The sequence below is a fragment of the Passer montanus genome, unplaced genomic scaffold (genome assembly GCF_014805655.1).
Source record: "Passer montanus isolate IOZ18808 unplaced genomic scaffold, ASM1480565v1 scaffold2, whole genome shotgun sequence".
Taxonomy (NCBI): domain Eukaryota; kingdom Metazoa; phylum Chordata; class Aves; order Passeriformes; family Passeridae; genus Passer; species Passer montanus.
The window spans coordinates 21,412,940-21,439,356 of NW_024366591.1; the positions used below are offsets into that span (position 1 = coordinate 21,412,940).

At 39.7% G+C, this 26,417-nt stretch overlaps 1 protein-coding gene across 4 annotated transcripts in view; it reads right to left on the bottom strand.

Annotated features, from left to right (window-relative positions):
• The window catches only part of MTHFD1L (methylenetetrahydrofolate dehydrogenase (NADP+ dependent) 1 like), a 144,858-nt gene that overhangs the window by 55,767 nt on the left and 62,674 nt on the right, over positions 1–26,417 (bottom strand). For all 4 annotated transcript variants that reach the window (XR_005627266.1, XM_039707513.1, XM_039707515.1 and 1 more), the window contains 4 exons: positions 10,336–10,475; positions 8,612–8,653; positions 7,286–7,386; positions 6,706–6,883 (listed from right to left, as the gene is read on the bottom strand). Coding sequence is in view for 3 of the 4 variants with exons in the window: in XM_039707513.1 (XP_039563447.1) it covers positions 6,706–6,883; positions 7,286–7,386; positions 8,612–8,653; positions 10,336–10,475 (461 nt within the window). In the remaining variant the exon portion in view is untranslated. The remainder of the gene's footprint in view (positions 1–6,705; positions 6,884–7,285; positions 7,387–8,611; positions 8,654–10,335; positions 10,476–26,417) is intronic.

The following is a 26,417-nucleotide window of genomic DNA, read 5'->3' on the forward strand; positions in this document are numbered from 1 at the left end:
AGGACAAGAGATGGTTTTTTTAATTAGTGGAAAAGCATTTTCAGTCAAGCTAAACAGTTTATGAATCAACACCTAAGCCTGTGGCCTTAGAGATTTATTTTCCTTTTCCCCAACTTTGAAATCCCAGCTGTGCATAAGAAAATTGTTCTATGCAAAGAATAGTGAAATAATGAAAACAAACATAAAAGTATAGCGCTGTCAAGAGCCCTACATCTGCAAATAAAGACATGGAGTGGCAGAAAGACAGTTTCCAACCCTAGAACACCCAATTCAGTAAAACAAGTGTCCAGACTCCACCGAAATCTCTTTGATGGGAGTGGGAGGAGTGGGTGGTACAGACCTATGGAATTCCTCTTTAATGTGGCTTCATTGGTAGATGTCTGACTGGCAGTAGAGGGGAGGGGGGAAATAGTTTAAAGGCCAGCATTTGCTGCAGGGCAGCACAGCCTGCATTTCAGGATGAGAAATGATCGCCATCAATTACTAGGAAAAATTCCAGTAAGGACCATTTTATTTATTCCCACCCCAGCAGCACCTAAGGACTTTCCATTAGGTCCACACATGACTGAACTCCATGCTGTATAGAGAACAAGACAGAAGTTATTTGCTTCCCAGACAAATGAGCTGGGCTGCTGTGACAGCAGATACACAATGGATGGCTTTCACGGCTTAGCAACTCTGTGGTATTAGTAGAGGAAACAGAAAATACTTCTGTTCACAAAGTATAAGAAACACTCTGCCTTGGGATAGTCCCCTGGACGTTGGCATCCTCAAACACAGGTCCCATGAGCCCTTCTTGACTGTGCCTTCCTCTCTGAGCTGCTCCTCCTCTTGCAGTACATGCACCAAGGAGCCTTCTCCTCTACTGATGGGGCTCTTCCTCCTCCATTACTCACAGCTCATTCTTGCTTTGGGACACCATGGATGGAAGAGAATATAATGCACAGAGAACCACTGCTGGCAGAGTTTTCTCTGTTTCAATGCTACCCTTAGACCCCTCTGAGTGACCCACTGTCCATGACAGCTGAAGCAAAGACTGGAGGGAACGAGGTAAGTGACAGCCCACACCATACTGCCACAGCAAAACAGAGGCAGGGACAAACAAAACTCGACTCAGATGCTCCAGATTTGCCCAAACTATTATTATGCTACCAGCAGGGGAAGAAAAATACCAGGGCTGAGGCTGCCAACTGCTTGAATGCCTCTCTGAGAAATGCTGCTACTCAACCTCGCTCCCAGTGGATGGTCCCAAGCTGAGAGAGCTCTCCTTTGTTCTGCAGGCTGGCCAGGCAATGCACTGCACCCTGCCAAAATATTTGTGCAATCAACTTTCACTGTATAACCTGGAAATACTTTCATTTGTCATGATATTACCTAAAGGCTGAAGGTGCACTGTCAAAAAAAGTTGTCATCTGACAAATCTGGAAGGCTGGAACAACCCCTTCTCTTCCCCCCCATTCGTGACCTTTAGAGTCTTCAATTTAGTTTTCCAGTGCAGCATAAATCCAGTGATTTGAGGCTCTTCAATACCATTTGTCAGGTTACCAAGTCATCCTTTTAAGTGGACAGTGCTAACTCCCTGACCAGCCAGATGTGCTGATCCTGCCTCATGCCAAATGCCTGTCCTTCTCCTTTCTTCTATCTCCCCAGCGCCTGCTCCACTGCAGCTGCTTGCAGGAAGGGGCAATGTATCTCTTGAAAACCTAATGCCTGCCTTCTTCAGACCTATGCTTCAGTCCCAGGCTGAGGAGGGCTGCTCTAAGGCAAGGGAGAGTTCACCACAGCAGAAGAGAGGAGGCCAGGATAGCGAAGGCAGGTCACTCAACAGGCGTGCATTAGTGAGGAATATAGCTTCCCCCCTTCTCCTGATCAAGAACAGGCACTGGAGCCAGAGAAATTTGGGAACGGGATGCGTTTCCATCCTCTCCTTTCCTCCCCCTAGTTATCTAAACTTACTTTTAATGGTTCAGTCAACTTTATTTTGAGTAATGGCTTTCTGCTGCAACTTAAAGACCCATACTTCAAGAAAACTGAACCCAGAAGGGAAGTCAACAGTGATAAGAGGATTGATATTTTGATATTTTCCATATGTAGCAAGAATATATATTAAAATAAACTGCCACAGATGATTTCACAAAGAGTTCAGGAGGCCTTTTAAACAAACCCATCCTTCAAACACTGAAGAGAAACACTCTGCAAGAAACCAACTCAACAGCAACTTAATAGAGATTATTGTGCAGAGGGGACAAAAATCCATACTAAAACCACACAATACCATAGTACTTACTTCAATTACTGCCAATAATATTTTAAGCTACGTTATAAACTCTGAAGTCTATGACATGAAAACTCATCCTTGCTCCTGGCCAACCCCCCTGACCTGTGCAATTCCTAATACTGTAAGCATTTCAGGGTACTCTATCTGTTTCTGTGCTTTTCTTACACTTTTACAGAGGAGATTGTGCAATATTTACTTGTCTTGTGTTTGATCCATGAAATGACTGTCACACATACGCACTCCCAAAACCATATATGAGGTATTCTGTTCTCATTTGCAGCCCCCAAATATATTTGTTCATCTCATACCAAATGTGAAAAAAATCCTTTCTATAACCAAGACTAAAAAAAAGTCAAATGACAAGCAGCAGCCACTAGGATAAAAAAAGATATTGCCTGCTTAGAGAAACAAATAAAGAAAACCCCAAAAGCCACCAAAAAGTGGGAGTATAAGCCACTAGGATAAAAAAAGATATTGCCTGCTTAGAGAAACAAATAAGAAAACCCAAAAAGCCACCAAAAAGTGGGAAGAGTATGTCATGGAATGACACCCAAGGAAGTTAAAGAGACAAGATTAGATGCTTCAAGGAATAAAATTAGCACAGTCTTCTAATTAGACTGGTTTGCTATGATACTGAACAGAAGCAGAGCCTGAATCCTGAACTCACACAACTGTGTTGTGTCCAATGTCTAAAACTGCTCATTTGGTACATGCTCAGGTTTCACTGGACAAGATGGTATACATGTATAAAGATACTTCAGAAAACAACCATCTGATTCTCAACTCCTAACCAGCATTTGACAGATCTAGAAATTACTTTCTTCTAGTGTTCTTCTCCCATTATACACATTTGTAAACATTCTTCAAGGAAGCTTTTGTTTTCAAAGATAAATTTGGAAATTACATAAAGGACTACAGAGATGAATGTATTTGGGAAAAAAAATGAAACACAGAGAGCCCACTTGACATGGGCTATCCTCTAAGTACATGTCTGACTGCACACTAATAAGATAGTTTACTGCAAAGTTTGTTTGAACTGGAAAGAAAGGATATAAACCAGTTTTACATATAAGGGTTTGAAGCTTTTTTTTAAATACCCTGAGTGTTGCTTTCTCACAAAAGATCAAAATGCTGAATGAATCTGCTACAGCTACAGTGGTCTGTGCTGTTGGAAATTTTTCTAATTATAGCTAGTTCTGGAAGCAAATTCTGATGAAGTTTTCCAACAGGGAAACAGGGTGCATAGACATCACAGGATTAAATGAAGACGTGGAGTAAAGGGAACAGTAGAGCAATCTCAAAAAGACAGACAGGTGTATGAATGAAGTGGTAGTGGTTTTAAGCAGAGTATTTCCCCTCTTTGACCTTCCGAAAGGGAAAGAAAAGAGAACAAAACCCCAACCACAGTAAATCCTGTGAAACTTGAGGCAACCAGGACTTAATATTATTCAAGTAACTGGACAAGTCGTACAATCAGATAAGGAATGGAACTATGTCCTTTTACTTACACCCCCTTAAGGAACAATGGCGGAGGGGAAATAATCTGACTGAATCCCATTTTACTGCTACTTATCTTCCTTAATTTTCTTAATTTTACCCCTTTGAACAGCAGAAACGACACCTCAAAGTTGCTACAACAATAAAAAAAAAAAATCAGGGCAGGCTTATTTGGGAGAGGTGGCTTTCCTTCATTTGTGTGTGAGCCTACTAACCAATTGACCTACATACTGTAAAAGTGGCAGCATTGCTGTTTCATTCTCTTACTTCCAGCTGCTTCAGTCCCCATCCTTTGCACAGTAAGGATGAAACAGAAGCCTGAACTTTACACTTCACTGTTTTTGTTGGCCTGAATGTACTTTTTTACAGTATTTAAAAATCTTTATATGTTTTCATAAAATCCCTTCAACGTATTTTTGAGGCTTAGAGTACTTGTGTGAAGTCACAGGACACTAAGCTGATGTAAAGATGTGATTCATTCCCTTTGTGCTCATGCTGCTTATGCAACGCAGCACGAAACGACGTGTCTGGGAAAGACATTAAAGTGGAAATCAATCTGATTTTCTTTATAGGCAGAGTCTACCCCCACCAATCCTTTTTACTCACTCTTACCACCAGATTGTAAACTACACAGTGTATAGTAACACCAGAGCTCTAGTATGAGCCTTGTCAAAGGTTAATGCACGATCCCTCTAACACGAGTGTCCAGTGAGGAAAACTGTAACATGTATTTCTCAAAGAATTTTTTTCCCTCGTTTTACTACACAAGCTCCATAAGATGATAGCCTCAGTTTTCAGAGCATCTCAGTAGAGACAAACTTAGAAGTTATACATTGTCCATTTTTCAGCTGTAAAATTATTGCATGATCAAAATGCCTTGAATACATGCTGCAGCACTAGTATTCCCAACACATTTCCATGTTTTCTGTCAGGGCAGGGGTTAATACTGATATGGGTTGGCTGGATTACTGACATTTTGTAAACATCAAGGGAGGTGGAAAGAAAAAATAAAATGGGTGCAACAGCTACATGGTGCACATGAAGAAGAAGACAGAATGAAAGATGACCATAGGGTACATCTACCTCATGCTGACCTTTTTTCTGGAAAGAAGAATCAAAACAGGAACATCCAGCCATTTAAAAGAATGAAGCTGAGGTTCTGTTATAAAAAAATAGCATTTGAACATTTTCTAAAGAAACTTAAGTAGCACGGGCGCAGCATCTGAAACTTGACAAGGGTTTCCTTGGAGCCAGAAAAGTCTGTTTGGCTGTTCAGATTTAAACCCACCCACATCTGGATAGCCAGGAAGGCCCTGAGAAATCATTTGTATAACCTTCTTGCCAATATGTCCCTCCAAATATTCTGCCAGCACAGTGGTACCCCAGCACCTCCAGTGCTCCCAGGGGTCCATGCTCCTCTTGGCAGCTCACATCCAGCTCACAATGCTGTGATGTTACCTTGCAGACAACTGCAATAACAGTCTCCAAGGCATGGAAAAAGAGTCCCTAACTCTGGCAGACATAGGATTGAAACTTGGACCACACTATCCTTTCTAAGGTTATCTAAGGGCTAAGCAAATCAGCCCCAAAGCCCCAGCAAGGATCAGAGCAACAATGAAAGGTGGAGGAACCCTCTGTAATGTAATCACTACAAAAACCTAATCAGTGAAAATTAGAGCATACTGGGCCTGTTTCCTACAACAATCCAAGGGGAAGATGAGACCATTGTCCTTGGTGTGAAATGCACCAAATGGGTCAACAGGAAAACTCCTTGATCAAAAAACTTTGCAAATGAAAGGAAGTGATTGTGTACAGCAGCACAGGACTCTATGGGATGTATGAAAAAGCAGATTTTGGGACTGTGTGAACCTTATGATGGGATTTTCAAAGAGGATAGTGGGAATGTCTAAAGATTGTTTAGTGGAAGGAGCAAAGATGGGAAAAGGGAGTAATTAAGGTGGATTGAAAAGGTGTAAGTGTGGAAAGAAAATGAGAGAATAGAGGAAGAAGGGATCAGTTGTGTGTAAAGGTGTCTGGCCAGTAGTCTGGCTAACTAAGCTATGTGCTTGAGGACCTCTCTATTCTTACTAAATCTGGTTTCTGACTGCCCTTTGTGTGGGTGTGCTCTCTGCTCTGGACTATGAGGACAGAGTCTAGGAAAGGGCTGTGCCCAGCAGCTGTAGTGAGCTGCAAACCACAGGGGCTTGTGGACTCTGGTGCCATCAGCTGGAGCAGGACGGGAGCCCTGGGGGCTGCTCCTGAATAGACTGAGGACGTGGGGCCAGCAGCAGCAGTGACCCATGCATTGTGTGCACCATATTGTACTGGCAGACTCCAATCTGGAGAGAAGGAACATGACTGGGTTACCTGTGCTCTTTGTGTTCACCTGAGAGCTGTCCTGTGTAGGTGGGTGCAGGTAAGGGCAGTGCTTCCTCTCTGTGCTGACCTGGCTGGGCTGGGCAGATGTGTGGGATGAGCATGGATGTGCTACCTGTCACAGCCTTCCCATACAGACACTGAATGCTTCAGGAAGCCACAACCTGGTGCAATACCTGTGACTGTGGGACAGCAACCACATCTCCTGTTGTCCAATCAACAGGACAAATATTGTGACTGTGAAAAGTCTCCCAAAATAATCAGAGAGTGTTCCATCTGCATAAACTAACATGTGTTAAACATGAAAGTATCTGACGTGTCATTCAATGCACTAAGTAACCATCATTGCCAGTGAGTATCCTGCTCCCTGATTAGACAAGCCACAGATTGCTTGTTCTCTCCAGCTTTTATGATTTTAAACCAAGGGAAGTTCCTTTCCAAGTATTTTGGATAACTTTGTTTCAATGTTCTCAGTGTTCTTCTTGTTTTAAATCCAACTCTGATGCAGATGTATTCATTAAAAAAAAAAAAAAGAGACAGAAAAGAAATCTTACCTCCAAGCTGTAGAGATATTTGAAACTGTTTTTTTGATTGGCTGCCTTTTCCACAGCTTGAGCTAATTTTACTGCTCCTTTACCACCAGCCGACCAGTGATTGCAGGGTACAGCATCAAATGCTCCAGACTCCTTTGCAATTTTACACACCAGATCAACCTCAGCTGGAGAGTCAGTTCTGCCAACCAAACAGTCCTGTCTCATTATTTTGTTTGATTAGTTCTCTGTTACAACCTTACAAACTTAGCCTTATTTTACCATGAGCAGTGGTAAAGCAGGTAGATATAGAAATGTGCCATATACATAATTCATTTATATATAGCATATGTATTTACATGTTTCAAGAAAATTTTGTAACTGTTATAGCTAATTAACATGGAAGATTATCAACTCTGTAATAGTACATACTTTTTTTGATTGGTTTTAGAACATTAAGAACAAGGTAAGAACTTATATATCTTTATATTCATGATGAAAAAAGGAAATTCTTTAATAGCTCCTTTGTTCAGGCCAAATTGAATAATTTAAAAACCAAGAAAAGTGAGGAATTTGAACAAGACTAATGAAAGAACAGACTTACTTGAAGACGTTTAGAGCAACCACAACAGGAACTCCAAAGAGCTGAGTAATTTGAATCTGTTTCTGTAGATTACAGCAGCCATCAGCTACCAGCTGGAGGTTCTGTGCAATTAAATAAAAATTAATGGAAATTCTAAGACATATAAAGTCTTCTCCAGCCAAAGAGTTTTCCAGAAATTTAAGTGAACATAAACAGTGCTGATCATGACAGTTGCAGGCAAGTGACATTCTTCCAGATGAAAGTATTCTGGCACTTATTAATTCTCATTCCAATTAATAAGCATCAGACCTTATTAAGGAACTAAGCAGCATCCAAAATTTGTACATGAACCCACTGCTCTCTTCTGAGACACAGGAAGATGGTGCAGCTGATGACTGGTTTCTTGTCGTGATTGTGGAAGGGACGACAGTCTGCTGTTTGCAAAGTTTATAAACAGACTGCAGTGGTGGGGTGGGGTTTGACATACAGATGTGTTAGATGCAGAGTCCATATACACACATGCACAGACTACCCCAAGCACAGCACTGGATTGCCTTATTTACTCTTTTACCTCACACTTTGTAGGCCTTGTCTTAGTTGTAACAAAACACATATCCTTAGCTTCACACAAGCAGAAGACCAGAACTTGTCTGGAGTGAAGTGACAAAGAAAACAAACCAGCAGAATTCACTCTTTGTTTGAAGAGAGACATCCCACCCCAAATGTGAAGCATAAACATATTAAACTTGTTCTTTAATGAACAGGTTATGCTGTCATTAATTTCAGGGAGTGTCCTTGACCCCTACACCATGCTGCTCTTGTGCTTTTATAAATGCCTGTACATTGATCAGTCTGAAAACTTAGTGGCCCTGGAAAAACTATTGAAAAAAGGTTATTTTTCAGGTATTTCAGTTTGTTATTACAATCCATCACACAGTCACACACACCATACACCTAAGAGGGGTAACACAAAGGGGCTGAGGGAGGATGAGGTGGTTTTAGTTGTTGGCACTGCCTGACTGAATGTCAGCTTTAGAGCATGGTACTGTCAAAGCTGAGGATGCACACTGTCCAGCCAGAGAAAGAAGTTCTGATTCTCTGTACACCATATGATTTTGTTCCTCTAACTACCTAAGAGGGGTAACACAAAGGGGCTGAGGGAGGATGAGGTGGTTTTAGTTGTTGGCAATGCCTGACTGAATGTCAGCTTTAGAGCACGCTACTGTCAAAGCTGAGGCTGCACACTGTCCAGCCAGAGCAAGGAGAAGTCCTAATTCTCTGTACACCATATTATTTTGTTCCTTTAACCAAAAACCTCTTTTAAAGTTTTATATCAGTTCCTCTTACCTCTTCTGTGTATTCTTTCTTCAAGGGGGCACCAGCAGTTACCTGGGAACAGGTAATAATAAACAAGCAAAGTCATCACACATTGGTACTTGTCATAACCCTAAAGGGTCTGAAGTGCAGCTTTCTGTACTGCCAGCTAACCCATACCAGTGCACACAGCATCACAGCCTGCCTGCAGCTTGTGTTTTATTCCAAGCTGCACCAGCACACAAACAACAGCAACACCTCCTATTGTATTTAGGTAGCAAGACACAGGCAGTGCCTCAGCAATTAGCTGCAAAAGACTGCTAGGGGAGGCAGCTGGATCTCATTCTTCGTGTTGTTACAGCACACCAGCAGTGCAAAGACAACAGGCAGCAACTCCCAACAGCTGAAGAAATAACAGCAACACAGAAGAACATCATCTTTGATGTTCTTTAATTACTGCCCATGGCAAGGAACTGCATGCAAGTAATTTGCTGGAAAGCACAAAGGTATACATGCAGAGTGCATCATGAGGGTGATCACTGGGATACTGTACTGAGTCTCCAAGGAGCACATAACGCCAGTCCCAGGCACCAGACTTACTTTTGTCTCTACCATTAGTCCTTTTTATAGTTAACCTCCCAGTAAAAGTATCTGGTACTCTACATGCCTCAGTGATGAATGCATCACATTTGTAAACAAATGAAACCTTTAAACTTCTAAGGACACAAGTGAGACAGAAATAGAGACAGTTATTAAGACATATTTAAGTCCTATTTTTGCTAGATTGAGTGATAACACGTGAAAATATACTTGCTTTGATAGAGATGGAGAAATATCATTCAAAATAAAGAAAACATGCATCAGAAGTGTACTAAAATGATAGAAAATTATATCATTACATCAACCTGAAAGACTGAAAAAGGGTAGCTCAGCTTTAACTCTTAGAGAAGATTAGCTGTAAGGGAAACCATGCCTTCTAAAATTTTGTGGCTGTGGAAACAGCTCTGGTATTTTCCCCCAGTGTGACTGTTTCCCTGGCAGCATCACTCTCCAGCATTCTGCTGGGCAGATGAAAGTGCTCCTAGGAGTTAAGTGTCTGCCTGCTTGGCCAGCACAGTCTGATCTGATTGCACGTTCGGGGAGCATTTCTACAATCAGTAATCTGTAAAATCTCTTTGTGCCTTAGATGGCAAAAAGTGATACATTGGTGACTCTTGGTACACCCAGAAAACACTTGGAAAATTTAATCAGTTACTTCAGCATCCCCGAGGGAGTTAATCTGAGCAAAATAAAAGGACATAAGGGGTACCCATTACTGGAGTGAAAGAAATCTCAAAACCTTCACTAACAATGTTCTCTACTTCCACTCACATACTGCAACTTGAACTCATCTCATTCCTCCTCAGTTGTCAAATTGCCCAGCCTGTGACGACTTCACTGCACTTACAAATGCTGTTTCAAAAGGCAGGGAAAAGAATATCTATCTCTTACAGCTTTTTTAAAAATGCAATAACCTTCCCTTCTTCTGTAAGACATAGGACTTCTTCAGAGCTCTTCTGTCCCTCATCTTTCATTTGTGGCTTTATTTTAGAGACAGCATTAACTTTAGTGATAACATCTACTCAATGAGGTACCTCAGAAGGGTTATCTAAACACTGCCCCACAGACTACTCCAAATATTTCTTAAATCAAGGTATTTTACGTATTTCAAATATTAGCAACAATTTGATTTTTCCAAGAAAGGTGCAAAAACTTACATTTGGCCCACCTCCATGCATCTTCAAAGCCCTCACTGTAGCAACAAGTACAACCACACTGGGAACCAAGCCAGACGCTCTGCATTTGATGTTGAAGAATTTCTCCATCCCAATGTCAGCACCAAAGCCAGCTTCAGTTACTGTTAAACATTAAAAAAACAAAACAAAACCACACATTGAACATGCTTTTGGTTAAACACTGGGGGATATTTCTACTTCAGCATACAGTACACTTAAATACACACCAGTACTCAGTTTTGAATGAACTTTTAAATAGAGGTCTATTTACATTACTGAGTCTGATTAAAAACCTATTCTCAGCTCAGAAATAAATTATCTTATTCTTATATTTACAATATGCCATCAAAGGTAGTTCCATGGGGGGGAAATCCAAGCAATCTGAATTAGTTTGAATCAAAGTACTTAAAAATACATAGTCCTCTAAAATCACTGTTTATGTGTAATTATGTGTAAAATGATTGCAAATTCTCAGATATAAGACTTTCCCACATTATTCCTCCTCCTTTGATTTCTAAAAAAGCACTAAAGATGTGCTTTCATCACCATTAATGGACCTAAATTCTCCTAGGTTTGCAGAACTTCTGCTGATCTCTTGCTTTTGTGGAGAGGATGTTTAGTTATAAACACAAACCACATCTCAGTGTTGAATATGCTGTTAAACAACTAATTTAATAATGGGATTTTGCACCAAAGAAGTCAGACATGAATGTAACGTGACTCAAGAGAAAAATCTGTGCAGAATTAGGATACACATGGCAAAGTATGTTTAGTGGACCTACAAATAAAGAGAAGATAATTTGTATTGAAGGAGACCAGTCTCTTCAGAGTGAATTTGTTCTGATTTGTCAAATATAAATTATTTTTCTTGCTTCTTTTAAATTCAAGTAATTTCTTTATATTAGACAAAGACAAGCACACAGTAAATAAAAAATTAAAGGGATTAGATCTCCTGTTGGTTGAAAATTTACTGACGCAACGATTTCCCACCAGAACACGTTAAAGAGCTGGGCTCAGTGCACACCTCTCAAAGATGTGAAGGGACTTTCAGGCAGACAAGTCAGGGCAGGAAAACAGCTTGCTCCAGAGGCTTCTGGACCTGACTCCAAGCAGGGCTGGTAATGCGTTCTCATAACCCAAATCAACTTGTAAAAACTCGTAAATTCCCTTCTCTTTCCCTCTTGTCAGCAGTTTTGTCTCTCATACTTAGGAGGGGAAGGGACCACAAATGGCTGATTGAACATTTCAGGACTGGGAACCTTCAGCAGGGTCAAGGAGGAGGACACACAGATCTGCTCTGTTGCCGTGGCAGAAAGCATCTCACTGTTGGCAGCTGAGGCACTTTAGGAAGTCCCAGCCTTTGAGCATTTGTCCTAACCCCACTGGTCCTTTTCCACCTCTTCATTTTGCACAGGATAAAACAATTGCCTGGATCTGCTCTAGGGAGGAAATGGCTGCTGGGGCTGGGAGAGGAAGCAAGTAGTAGCAAACAAGGGGGTGGGCCTGCTGGGGGGAGCAGGGACCTCTTGAAATAGTAACATGGCAAGTGTCATGATTAATGTTCTCCTCAATCATTGTAATAACTATACCATCTTTTTCTAAATAGCCCTGAGAAAAACAGACACACCAAACATGGGAACAAAAAAAAAAAAAAAAGTTTACACAAACGCAGTAATTCATACGAGCAAAGCTAATGCCAGGATAAGTCACATTAAAAGCAGAGCCAGGGATCACATTTCTGCTTTCCAGTAACCCTCATTCTTCTTCCCCAGTCTCTTATGTGGCATAGGGTGATTAATGGGAACCCTGAATTAGGAATATATAACCACGATCAATCTTTAATATAAACAACAGATAAACTACCAAGTGCTTGAGAGGGTGGGAAAATAATTTGTCTTTTACAGAGATTGCCAGCACATATACATAGCAGCCTCCTAACATTTCCAAACAAAGTTTCCAGGGAGTTAATCCATTTCATGCCAAGCCTTTTCAAGGGTCAGCTTCCCTCTGAGAAAGGGGGGATTGCAAGTCTGCCTTTCAGTGGGAGAAAAGCAGAGATGTCAGCCTTCCACAGCAACTGCTCGCACAGCAAGCCACCCTTCGGGCAGCCCAGGCAGCCAGGGCAGTGCATATTCCCCTATTCTTTACAATCTTCCCATTGATACAGAGGATAAAATTCACTTTTGCCTAAACAACCCAAATACTGTGTCAGAGTTCACCAGAGTGAGTGCTACAACATGGAGACCGGGATTTTTTCATTGGAAGTGGAGGAAAGGGAGACAAACGTCAGTGCTTTCTCCAGTGTGCGGAAGGAAACAGGATGTAGTAGAAAAGCTGCCTGGATGAAAGTTGCAACTCCATTTTATTTCCTCCAAGGAATATTAAGAAGACAGAATAACATGCCAAGCTATTATATTTTAAAATCTTTGTGCTGAAACACTTAATACAATTACTTTTAGATTGTTTCCTGCTTTCAAATGAAAGCATCAATGAAAAACACAGACTACGAATGGGAAGTTTCAAACTACTCTATATTTAATGATCATGAGATAAACCAGCTAATCACTTTAAATGTAACAGAAATTGAAAATAGTACATGGTGAGCTAATCACTTTACAGGCATCAACAGAAAATTGAAGTACTATACAGGTGTATTTACTTTGACAATATTTTCTCATACATAGCTTGTCAATAGCAGAGAATTACAGGTGAACTCACATAAATTTTGGGCAACAAACATTTCCTTCAGTAGCTCTGGTCTGCTGTACTTCAGCTGAAGAGAAGTTTGTAGCACAAGCACTGCTACCAGCCCATACATTTTTGCCCAGCTTCAGCTCCCCTCCCCAGATGCCTGTTTATCCCATGCCCTGCCAAGCAACCATTTCCCAGCTCCATGAATCACTGCTGCCCTGAAAGCAGGCAGGGGGTTTGTAATAGATACCAGCATGGTGTTAATTGCTTGCTTTGATTTCCAGGTCACAAACACAGTTCCAATGCAGTTTTAATGAAAGTAAAGAGGTAAATGATTTGCCTTCAGCAAGCTCACCAAAAACACAAAGGTATTTGCACTTCCAGGCTGAGAACACAACTCCATGGCAAACATGTACTAGATCAGTGTTATTACAGTCCCAGGCCTTGTTTTGCCTTCTGAATCCCCTCCTTGCACTGATAAGATGAATGAGGAGCTGGACAAGTGCTAAAAGATTATTTTCTGCGTGCAATTTTCACTCAGTACAGTTCTCTGGACTCTCACTGTGTGGTCATATAAAGTGCAAAACCTAAAGTGCAAACCTATTGTTTGATTTTGTGCTTCAGTTTTAGAGCCTAAGCATCATAAAGAACATTGGAATGAGCATTAAAAATTAAAATTTCATGTATCAGCAGTGCGCTACCATTACATTACTGTTAAGAGTGGGCTATAGGTCAAACCTAACAATTAATTTACATATATATCAGAAATAAACTGCATCAAAATGGTCAAATAAGGTCAAATAATTTGTTCTTATTAAATATCAACATGAGTGTGACCAAAAGCAGCTCATTCTTACACATCTGGGTAACTGTGGGATCTCGGGTCAAAAAGCCAGTAGGCAAAACACAACAGGCAATCACTACAGGTCTTTCTAGAGATCATTTATGTGACATCTACTTCACCCAATCCTGCTACCAAAATCATCAATAAACCACAGTTTTCTTTCAGAGCAAAAATCCAAAATATCAAAATTAGGTAAGGTAAGGGGAAAATGGGGAAGGAGAAGCCCATATGGGTGAAATTGGGCAATAGAGAGAAGTTTGTTGGGTGGGGCAAAGTCAGAACAAACTCTCTTCACTGGAGTCTTTAATTCCACTTCAGGCAAATGAACAAATCACTCTCATGATTTTGTTTCTTGTTTATAATTATCATAACCTCCTTCATGTAATTACTGCCTTACCAAGGACATCTAGGAATCACCTACATGTGACAATAGCTTAAATAGACAGTGTCGTGCGTTAAGCAGCTAATCAGATTTCACCATCATTCTTAATACAAAATCTAATTTTTCTCCATCTAAAAATGCATCTATCTTGCTAAAGCTGCATAAAGTGGTTCCACATTACTCTTACATTGATATAGTGCTTAAAAGCCTTACAGAAAGTGATGTTTAGAATATTTTTCAAAAAGTTATTTCACCCACAATTGAACTTGATGTGTACTGAGGGTAATTTCTAATGAAAGTATCTTTTCCCTAGTCAGCCCTTTGTATCAACAAATCAATGTCAAAATAAAGCATTTGTACTATAAAAGGCCAAGTCAGATGCACACACATGAGGCGAAGCTTGAGGACGAATTGTGAGCCTGGATTCCTGAACAATGTAAAAGGAAATGGAAACTCTGAGCTGCAAGTTGCCATTTACTCCCCACATGTAAACATATCTGTTCTAGTGCAGCTGTCTGCTGGTAAACTCAGGAAAGGAAGAGCTCAAAGTCACAGAAGCACATGAACTGTGAACCTGGAACTGGAGATATGCTAGCTATGAAGTACTGATATGTTCTTTTTTAAGTGAAAAATACCAAGGTGCGCTATCGCCAAAATAAACCAGGATGATCAGTGATTTCTCTAACAGGATATCATACTTTTGTTAGTATAGCTAGGGATGAATAACCAGATGTTTGTCCATTCTGACTCTAGCAATTATTTGATGTGAACTTCCATTATTATGACTGATTTTGGAATGTAACAAATACTTTTTTCTCCCCCTCCCGTCCCCCAACAGAGGGAGTCTTCCTGTTCATTTTTCTTTCCAAGCATTCTCAGATGTCATGGAACACAGGAACTCACTGCTACCACTGCCGAACACAAAGTCCAGCAGAAAACTACACGTGAATATTTTAAGCCTGAACATTTTCCATGCCATGAAGAAAATATTTTGCTCTGGTTGTTAAAATTTTATGTTATTGTTGTGAAGTCTAGAAGAAAAGGTAATAGGAAAAATATTTGCCCCTAAGTTTAACAGACCATAAGCTAATTGGATGTAATCTGCACTTTCTGTCTTCTGCTAAAGAAGGATGCCAGGGCGGTGTTTACCCTGCTGACATCAGGGCACTGGAGGTTTCTGATTGTTCACACCCAATCCATGCTTTTGACTGAGCCAGCAGATATGGCAATTCATTCTGCCTTCCTTCAAAGGACACTTATTATCTCCTTTGGCTGAGTCTCAGGCCTCGGCTAACAGTCACTGCCTGCTGGCAGCAAGGGCTGCATAGGAAACTTGGCTCCCAGGAATACACTTAATTTAAGTGCTGGTTCCCTTGGGACTCCATAACAAGCTATTTCAATCTTTTCCTCAGAAGCATTTATTTTTCCATAAGAAAGTAATTTTACCATTGAAAAGCAGAGCAGCTTTAAATGAGAAACTAAAGGTTACCTCATAACCTCTCACAGTTACTCACTTTTAATATAAATTGCTGTTAACTTTCCAAGAGCATCCCATACATTAAACAAAATAATATTCACAATGATTCATACAGATCATTCCCAGACTATAGACAAAAAAGAAGTATAGAAAATTCATTTATTTACTCCAAGCCAGACAGGTGAAGAAAAATTTTAAATCTCAGTCCTCTGACAATTAAGGATACAATTCCTTTCTGTAGGTGTTAAAGGCCTGTTTATGTATGTATGCTGCAGATGTTGGACTTTAAATTCAGGGTGGGAATCAAACTGAAAACTCCAGGAGCTGGCAGGAGTAGCACTGTGTGACAGAAAGCATGCTCTGCATATCTCCACAGCTCTGCTTGCTTCCTTGCCTTGAAAATATGCAGAAGTGCAACTGCAGTGATTCCTGCCTCCAAACCACCAATTTAGGGCATGGTTTTACCCCGTGGCTGAACCAAATGTGCACCCTGACTTGCTGAAAGGGTAATTCTTGTTCATTCTTAAGTCTTCTACCTTTCTCTCCTGCTCTGTCCCGCTGCCCAGATGTTTTTGGCATCCATTTAATTGGAAGGTAAACTCTTGCAATTTGCTAAACAGAAAGCAAAAACATACAAAAACACAGTGCAAAAAAACTTGTCAGTTTTTCCACTGGGCTATATTGTAATTAGTTGAAGTAAGACCAGACAAGTATCTGAACATGTTCAAACAAGCAGCAGAAGAAAGGGAAGGAAGGAAGATACATTTCAGCAATGGAAAACTTAATTCTTCCCCAGCCACCTTGTCAAACCATATTCCGATACTTTGAATGTAAAATTTGACATTTTCTTGCAGCTCACTATAGTAATGAGCTCATTATTTAAATTTATTACTAGAGATTAAAACCAGAAGATGTCTAACAAGTTACAAATTATTCATTCTAATAGAAACTAAGTGAGCTGAATGTGGCTTCATGGGCTACATGTTTCTTTGAATTGCTCTGCTAAGCCTGCTGGGCTTTACAGTCATTTTCTCTTAATTTCTGTGTCCCATACTCATGTAAGGATACGTAACTCTTAGGCTAAGTGTTGGGCCGTGTCATGAACTGCAATGCATAGCTGAATACACTAACCAAATATACACAGTCCCCCCTTTTGTAACCTCCTTCTGTTACAACATTAACCAGAAAGATTCAAACAAAAGAACTGTGAATTTTAGGTTGCCTCCTTTCACCATTCATAGCACGTTTTCTTTGAGGTAAGAGAGTAACATTTGCTCATGAGACAGATGACCACGTTTGGAGCACAATTAATGGCACAGGAATAAGGCAATTACGTTACATACTTAAAAGATCACCATGGTCTTTGGCAAAAGAATTATTAGTCTTCTGGTAATTACAAAATTAAAACCTCACCACCTCTTTATTTAGACTTGCGTGGAAGGAATAATTAACAGCAGCACTGATGGCTCTTCATTTAAGGCCATTCTTTTACAATTCTGCAAGGAGTACATTAACTTATGGTACCCACGGTATTTCCCTAAGGGCTTAAAATAAATTTCATCACACTTAAACCATGTTACTCAATGCATTTCTCACTACTAGACTTTCATTTACTTCCACTTTTAAAAAATCCAGTTGGCTGAAGTACCTTTCATCAGAGTGAAACTGCTTTATGTTGAGCTCTCAGGTTTTGGGTCCTTCTACACTCCCCTTAAAAAAGCTACTGAAAATGGACTTTGAACATGCTTTGAGAATTGATGTTACAAGCATCTGGAAAACACTAACTTCAAGGGGCAGGCAGAGAGCCTGAAAATTTCTTCCCTGGAAAACTTCTAAGCATTTCATCAAATGGTCATGAAACAAAACATGCTTTAGCACCAATACTGTACTGTTTTGTGAAAAAGAAAAGAAGGGATGCAAAGAACCCTGGTTTTGAGACAAACTACCATTTTGGCATATGCCCTGGAAGAAGACATACTTTCTGAAGGGCAGCAGAAACAGTTGGGCAATGGGTGATGACGCAGGCAGTGATGTGAAACACAGAATTCTTGCAGCCAGACAAGCTATCATCAGAACCTATCACAACTCTGAGACAAAATCCATTTAAGCAGCACCTGCCACTACATGCTGGGCTGTGGGTACCCTCACTTGCCCTCAGACGGGTATGGCTGGGATGGGGGGAGCCCAGGAAATCGCGCTGCCCCTCGCCCTCGTCACAGAACAAAAGCATCTGTCTGTGCACACCACAAAGGCCACTGAAGCCCGATGATCAATGCTCTGTCACTTGTGCACCACCTGAGGCACGCCAGGCACAGAGAGATCCATCACTGCCATGCAAGCCCAGCCCCAGCACATGCAGCCATTCACCCAGGCAGCTGCTGGCACAGAACTTCCCCCGACTCTGCACCAAGGTAAGCTCTGGGAGAAGATTCTCCACTCTGCCCTTCTACAATCCAGGGAGCACTTGCATGCTGTGATAATGATTTTGCCCATGACTTAGACACTGACTTTTCTGTGTACATGTGTAGTGCATCCCTCTCCCAGAAGGACAAACAGGATCTGGTTTTATTTCATCCTGCTTAAGTCTTTGCTAGGAGACAGAATGCCTTCCTTGCATGGTTCGCTTAGGAGAGGACACCAACAGCCCTATTGACAGCACAACTACATCTTTTAGAAATTCATGGCAAAGGGCATCTCCTGTTATGTATCCCCAGGAAGAAAAGTATTATTCCCCTGCACGAGCAGTGTGTCTTAATGTAAAAGTGGCCTAGTGAAACATCTGATGCCAAGGCTGTTAATTACTCTACAAGACCATCCCAAGAGCTTTGCTGGAGAGTTCTGTGAGAGTAGAAATGATTCTACAAAAAAGTGCAATATGTGTGTATTAAACACATACAAAAATGTAAGATATCAATAAACAGAAAGACGTTCCATGGAGACAGAGAACACCAGGTACTGTTAGTAGTATTTTAGGAGACAGGAAATAATGCCTAGGTGTGAGAACGTGCAGCATAAGCCACAGAAGAGCAGAGGAGGGTAAAAGAAGCAGGAAGGTAAAGCCCACTGTGCTGCACAGACTTCATGCAATAGCCACATATATGAAGAAATGCAGCAGAAGAAACTTTGGAAATCATGGAAACTTTTCACGGAAGCTCGCAAATACCCTTTGTGGGCAGGGAGTATTGTGGTTGCAATCACCTGCATTTTTAAAATATTATATACAAAACTGGTATTTGAACCTCTACTCAAAGTATAAGATTGATGAACTGCAACAAGCTTATTAATATGTATTTGCTGTTTTCCCTATAATTTTTGGATAAGGAAAAAAACCTCAACTGGTTAAAACTGCTCTGGAAAATAATTGTGTCTGTTAAATGACATGATGTCATGTGTAATTTATCTTACAGAAAGAATTACAAGCTGAGGAGAGAGACAGTACTAAGGTCACACACCAACAAATCCCATCTTCCTACATGGAATTCCCAATGAAAAATGCAGTCAAAACCCAAACCAAACCAAACCATAATTCTTCTAGTTTGCACGACAAATCCTTGCGACTGCTCATGGCTAAATCAATTCTTTAATGCCTATGGTGAATTTATCCACTTAATCACAATTCAAGCAATCAGGGCAACAGAATTGCCATTGCAAACTACCCATTACCATTTCTGGAATATTTCTACATTATTAGTTGTGCCTCCTTACTACAGATTATAAATTATTAATTTTTTTTTCAATTCCTCTTCATAATTGCCCATCATCTTGTCATCTTAGCTACTCTATCATCCTTTAGCCCTCCCCCACATTTTTGTGCTTTCTTGCTCCTTGTGCAGTGAAGAGCCCCAAAACGTACACTGAATTCCTAATCGGCTTCTGGACAGGCTGAACCTGCAACCCTTGATTTATGGAGCTGTTACTCAAGTCTCTTGGGAGCTCTGTTTGAGATGCTGTAGATGGAGGCAGCACAAAGATACCGTGTCCTCATGCATGTAAAGCATCTGCTTGTCCCTGAAGCTTCATTCCCTCTCAAGGCTTGCAGCCTGTGCCAAGCTGAAAATATTTTAGAAGCATGTGCCTTATTCCTGCAGGTAGCAAAGCTGAAGAGCTTGAGACTGTCAGCTTCAATAAAGCTGTCAGCATAGAAAGCCAACAATAAAGAGACCAAAAAATAGGCTCGCCATGTAAAAGACAGGTAGGCCACCCAAAATTTTAAAAAGGCTGTAACCTACATTTTCCCTTATTGTAGTAATCTAATCTGTTTCCTCAATCAAATCAAATTAATTAAACAGCAGCTTTATAAAACTGCAAAAATTAAATTACAAGGTCAGAGCATTAAACTAACCCTGAGATACCATTTCGGATATTAATCTTTTCTTTTAATGTATTATTTTATAGAACCAGAGAGCAGCATTTGAACACTTTCAAATATCGTCAACATCTGACCTTCAAAAGCACTTTGGCTATTTGCCAAAACACCACTCTTCCCATTAACAAATCATACTGGCCATACATAACCTAGCATTATTTGCAATCTCATTAACATGTTTAAAAATGGTTTAGAAACAAATTTACATCCCTAGACATGAATTCTTGAACTCTTCTTTAAAGCTAATCCAATTAGATGATAAGATCAGATATGTAAACAAACACAGTTTCTGTTTTCAAAGAGAAATAACTATTTTTCAGTAATTATTTTGACATACAAAATATGTCAAATACAATACATATAGTTTGTTGCCTGAAAACTGAAAAAACCCAAGAAAACAACAATTTAAAGTTAGCATATTTTCAGAGAAATCACAGTATTTTTCTCTTATATTGTATTACCATAGAGTACTTAATTTCTGAGGAAAAAACACAACATCTGTAAATAAAAATATTTGGAACCCTTAGCATCTGCACTTTTCTTCCAGGAAGATCTAAAGACATAATCTTAACCTTTTCCCCAAACCACATTATTTTAATTGGGCTCATAGAGAGGGCAGCACAAGATGAAAAGAAAACATATCAGAGTTCTGATCCTGAATAAGAAAATGTAGCTTTAAATAATAGTTTTTGAAACCCCTGTTAATAGAGCTCTCAGTGTGCCTGAGCTTATGGAATACTAACAGAAAACAGAAAATCAACTCTGCAAAATGTAAATTTGTACTAGATGATATTAAAACTTTGCTTACTATAATTACCGTAATCAAAAATGGAAATACATATATTTATGTCATTTTCACACTCCATGTTTGTATTGACTACTCTGGAGCCTTGATGAATTAAGTCAGACGATCCAAAAGTAAATATACAAAATAAATAAACAAATATTGCCCCCTCAGTATGTGTACATTATTAATAATTTTAATTATAAAAGCTTTCAGAAAACAAAACATTTCTGCCTGCAGATTCAGAATGAGTCAGAAAATAAAAAGCAAACACTGGTTTCTCCAACATGATGTAAATATCTGAAGAAACCTAATTCTTACACAAGTTGTGCATAAAAATAACATTAGGTTTCAGGATCAAAAGGTCAGTAAACCAAACAAACAGAAATCTAATAAAGAGCTAACATTTTCAACTGATATTAAAAATAAACCATCCACTAAAATTAAAATTCAGCCTTTGAGATAGGACTTGAACTCTTTATGCAAACTCTGCCCTGCTGACCCTTGCTAAAGGGTGTAAGTCAATATGAAATACTCACAAATGGAGAGAGGATGATGGATTTTCTGCCAAATAACCCTAAGCAAAAGTAACGCAGTTAGCTGGGGAGCCTGCTTTTATTTCCTTTGCCAAGTGATGAATTAAGAGAACTTCCTAGCATACATGATGTTTTACTGTTTGCAATTTTTTTAACCCCTGGTTCCTTTCTTCTTACAAATAAAAACAATACAACCAGCCGGCAACAAGAGAACAAAAGGAACTGCTTCTTATGTGTTGGGAGTTTTAGAACTAGGTAAGATTGCTAACTTGGGGAAGGAAGGGAAAATGAACAGAAGTTGCAATGTCATCAGTTTCTACTCACTAGAATGGTATTTTATTTACCAGGAACTGGGCAGTGCCTCTACTTTCTGAATGAATGACAGATCCTTCCTATCTATTTTTACCTCTGGGTAACTATCCTGAGACTGAGAATAATGGATAGCCCTTAACAGTTGTACACTCCATTTAGCTTATGAATATCACAGCCAGAGGAAAGAGTTGTGTTAATCTCTAACATGTTGCAGAAGAGGTCAGCATACAGGACATTAAAATACCATGTCAGCTTGTAAGTAAATTCCTGATGCATGTTTAAGTACTGGCAGCTGCTGTGGCTCCACAAAAGCCCTGTTACCTTAAAGTTCCTGTTACAGCACTTGTCATCTCCCTGTTTGCTATGGCGGGACAGCTTTTGCCCCCAAGAAAGTTCATAAACTGAAAGAACACATCGGGAAGAATGGGTTTACATGTGCAGGCATAGAGGCTGAAATTACTTGCTTAAGGCCAGAAAGCCAGTCAAGGATGGAGCTGGGAATAAGATGTATGGCTCCTGTCAGGCGCTGCAGTACCACAGCCTTGTGACAGACCAGGAGGTCACCATCAGGGACCGTGTGCTGCTGGTGGCAAGTGATGGACTCGGCATCCAGTTCTCTGCTTGTCTGTGGCCCAGCCAGCTCAGTGGTGGTGTGACACTTCATTCAGCACACAGCCAACACACATGTGCCCTTTCACTGCTCCTAGTCTGTGAGAAAGCCATTTAATTCCTTTTCCAGTGAGGCATAGAGCAGCATCCATCCACCCACAAACAATAAAAACCCCATTGAAAATAACTGTGATAAGGCCACGCTATCTCTTAATTATTTTCTGTCATGTAACCATTAAAATTTCTTTCTTCACACTGAAATCACCCATTAATTCAAAATTCTCTAAATGTACAAATTAAAATGCCTGGTCTCTCACATGACATCTGGCATGAGAACAGTGGTAACTTCTGGTCACTAGGAGGAAAGACAGTCAAATAAACAGCTTTGCTATCCTGCAGGGTTAACTCCTTGAGTAGAAGATAATGTCACTATTAATTACATAAGCTCTAAAACAGAGGAAAAGACAGAGCGAGCTGCTATGCTAGGGAACAAGTGTCAGAACCTGCAAAGGAAATGCAAACAAATTACAAGGGTCTTCAGCTCCATAAATTGAAACAGAGAAGCTAATGATGTGAGGTTACTGTAATATATTAAAAATGGAATTAAAAACCCAAAATACACAAGAGCTGAATGCACTTCTCTTAATAAAGTGTGATTCAGTGTTTTTAAAATCCTGGAAGAAGAAGAAAAATACAAACCACAATGTTTGTATCAATGTCTTAAATAAGCTCCTTTTCTTTTGGTGCCTTGTGCCTGAAAAGTATCAAAACATATCTTCAAGTAATGTGGGAAAGTCTGAGTGACTACAGACCTGATGGTTTTCTAACAGATTTTTAAGAAGAGAATCACTTTTAAAAAACTGAAATAAGTAAGAAATACAACCTTTGTCTACCAAAGGGAGGCCCAGCCAGATTAAAAGCTTTCTCCTATGATGAAAATACAACAAAGTCTCATCAATGAAGAGGAACAAAAGAACCTGCTACAGCAATACACAGGAGTCTGTTAACCAGGCTAGAAGAACATTACTACATGATCAAGGGGAGAGTAGGCAGCCATCACACAAGAACTGTGGGGCAGCAGAGAGGACCAGCCCCAGGGCTCCCATTTGCTATTTGTTAAATCATGTCCACAGAAAGACTGGGGAACACCGATGAAGTTTATTGGCAACAGCAAGGCTTCAAAAGGTATCACACAGGAAAAAGTTTCTGTGGATTTATGAAGAATAGAAATGGAATAAAAGCTATTTGCAGTAAAGAATTACTGCCATTGGAGAAATGTGACAAAAATCTGACCTACAATTTGGGAACTTCATCCTCGCAAACATCAGGGAGGAGTGTGGGAACCTAACAGTATTAAGTCAATCACAGTCACGTATAGAAAATGTGTGCTTGAATACTTAGAGACAGCATTACTAAAAATTATCACTTGAGAAAGAGAGGACTAAGCTGTAACAGTATTACAAAAACCAGATCAAATGAATCCCAACTGGCCATGGCAAGAGTTAAAAATCCTAGCTGGTTTCAAAGTGGAGCTAAGTCAGTTTATGAAGGAGATCACTTGATATGCTTGTCAGATAAATCAGAGAACTCTGCTAAAAGGCTGATGATTTATAATCACATGTTATTTCATTCCTGTAAATTGCCTCTCACAATTCTGGATATAAACAGCAGATTTGGGAACAAACATTTACAAATACGCTTTGTAGCAAGGAAAGACTAAGTGAATTTCTAACATGTTTTTTAGATGCCTTTTTTTTTTTTTTAAAGGAAGAAGGTAATATCTCACTACAAGACAGTCCACAATTTCAGAGGCTTTGTCTTCAAAACAGCACCACCTCTCCTGCCTGGGAAAAACATAACTTTTTATGCCAAGTGTGATATTTGTCAGACGTAATTCAATAGCTCATGATCAATACCAACTTTCAGTTTTCAGTTCAGCTTTGCATAATTTATAGGATTGCAAATTAATTCAGCTCTGAAATACGATGACATGTAATACTGAAGTCAATGCTAGGATGCTTCCTTATATACAAAAACATTCAGGACAGCTCTCTTCTACTCAATCTTTCTTCTGAGAAGCTTCATATTGCAATGTGTGCTAAAGAGCAGAAGAAAAAATTTCTATAAATCTGCAGCAACAAGGTAGAGTCAGAACTTTCTCAAGGACTCCAAACGCACAAAAATATAAGAAAATATCTGTTTCTCATTTCACATAATAATGAATAAATTATTTCAAGACTGTTTTAAGCACTAAAGCACAAATTGACAGTAATTTAAATCATTGTCACCTGACTTCCAGTTGCATCAAGCTACAAACAAGCATGATTTGCATCCAGATTATTTATGACAAGGCAGTAAGTAAACTCAGTGTCCAGGAAGTCTGACTTCATGCCAGTGAAGAAAAACATATTGCACTACGTCTCATCTCTGAAGACTTTCCTGCTTACAGATAAGAAAATTTGCTAAGATTCTAAAAGCATGAAGAAGGAGATGATTTTTTTGTTCCCACTTTACAACAAGTGAAAGCAATAGAATTTACTTTTACCTCAGAAGCTGTGAGGAAAGCAATAAAAAGGGCAGCCTGGATGGGAATGGCACCACCACTCACAAGAGAACAGCACACATTCACGGGTCTTTTTGCAGTAATGGCACCTTTTTTTGCACTTTGTGGTACCACTGAGACTTGTGTTATTAGAGCATGACTTTAAGAGCCTCACAGCAATACCAGCTAACACAGTATCACCTTCCCACCCCACTGTCACAGTTGTGCCCAGCACAGCTGCTTGAGCAGCTGCACTATGAACGGGGTCAGAGAAAATACTGTAAAGTTCTGAACATCCTTCTTCTAGTTTGTAGTACACACAGACTGGAGTAGGCAACACCTACACTGATAATGCCCTCAACCACCCTGTACCGTGAAACCTTAGCCTTGCTTTAACACTTTAACAAGATGTGTTAAAATGTTAATGCACATTGTTCAGAGAGCAACATCCTGGAATGCAATCCCACTAAATTTTGGGGTTTTTTTTGTGAAAGTAAGAGTGAAGAAGTCAGAGATTAAATAATGCAAGCCAGAAAGATGCTGGGCAGATTCTTAAAAATTAAAGCTTTCTGGAGGGTCACTGCATGGAATCCCCTTCTAATGATATCAAGCAAAAAATATTAAAAATAAATCCTTGAACTTGACATTTAAATGTAATAATATCACATTACTAGTGGCGCCAAGAGAAGTTTAGCCAAAGTTTTTGGGCTTTATTTCCTTTTTTTGGAAAAGAGTACACAAAAAAATGGATTGAAGTGTCTTATGACATTAAAAAAATCTACTGAAGATTATTCACTTAGTGTATTAAACACATACAATTTTTATAAGGTGTTTTATAAACTTGTTAAACAATGTCTGCTCTGAGAGTATGTAAAATGGATAGCCTTTGAAATAAAACTTTGTATGTACTGAAAAGATACTTACAACAGCTAGCATCATTAGCTTACTCTAACCAACAGAGTACCAACACAATAAAGAGTCAATTACTTGGCTTATAAAAATTTACTGCATCTACAATTCTTGATGATGATGTAATCTTCCAATTACATCAAGTACAATAAAGAGTCAATTACTTGGCTTATAAAAATTTACTGCATCTACAAATTCCTTCCAATTACATCAAGAGTACCAACTAAAGAAAGAAACAGAAAGTGGACTTTTCTTAAGTCAGCAACGGTTTGCAATAACTCCCCTCTTGTCACCTGATAAAAAGCACCAGGACAGAGCTGCCCAGCACAGCATGCTCTCAGCATCGAATGTGACATGCTTATTGGGAGTAGCAAAGAAAGCAATCGACAACCATGAAGTCCAAACCTGAAAAACAAACTTGAGAAGAACTTTACTTTAGCATTCCATAGATCTACTCATGTTTCACTTGTCTTCTGACTTCCAGTAACCTCTCTCTTCAGCTGAACACGAAGTGATTATAGAGATGCACAGGGTAATCTGTTGAGTTGTGTAGTGCAATAATTTCTGACAGCTCAGGCAAAGCCCCGAGTTCAGAGAGCCACAAGACCCTAC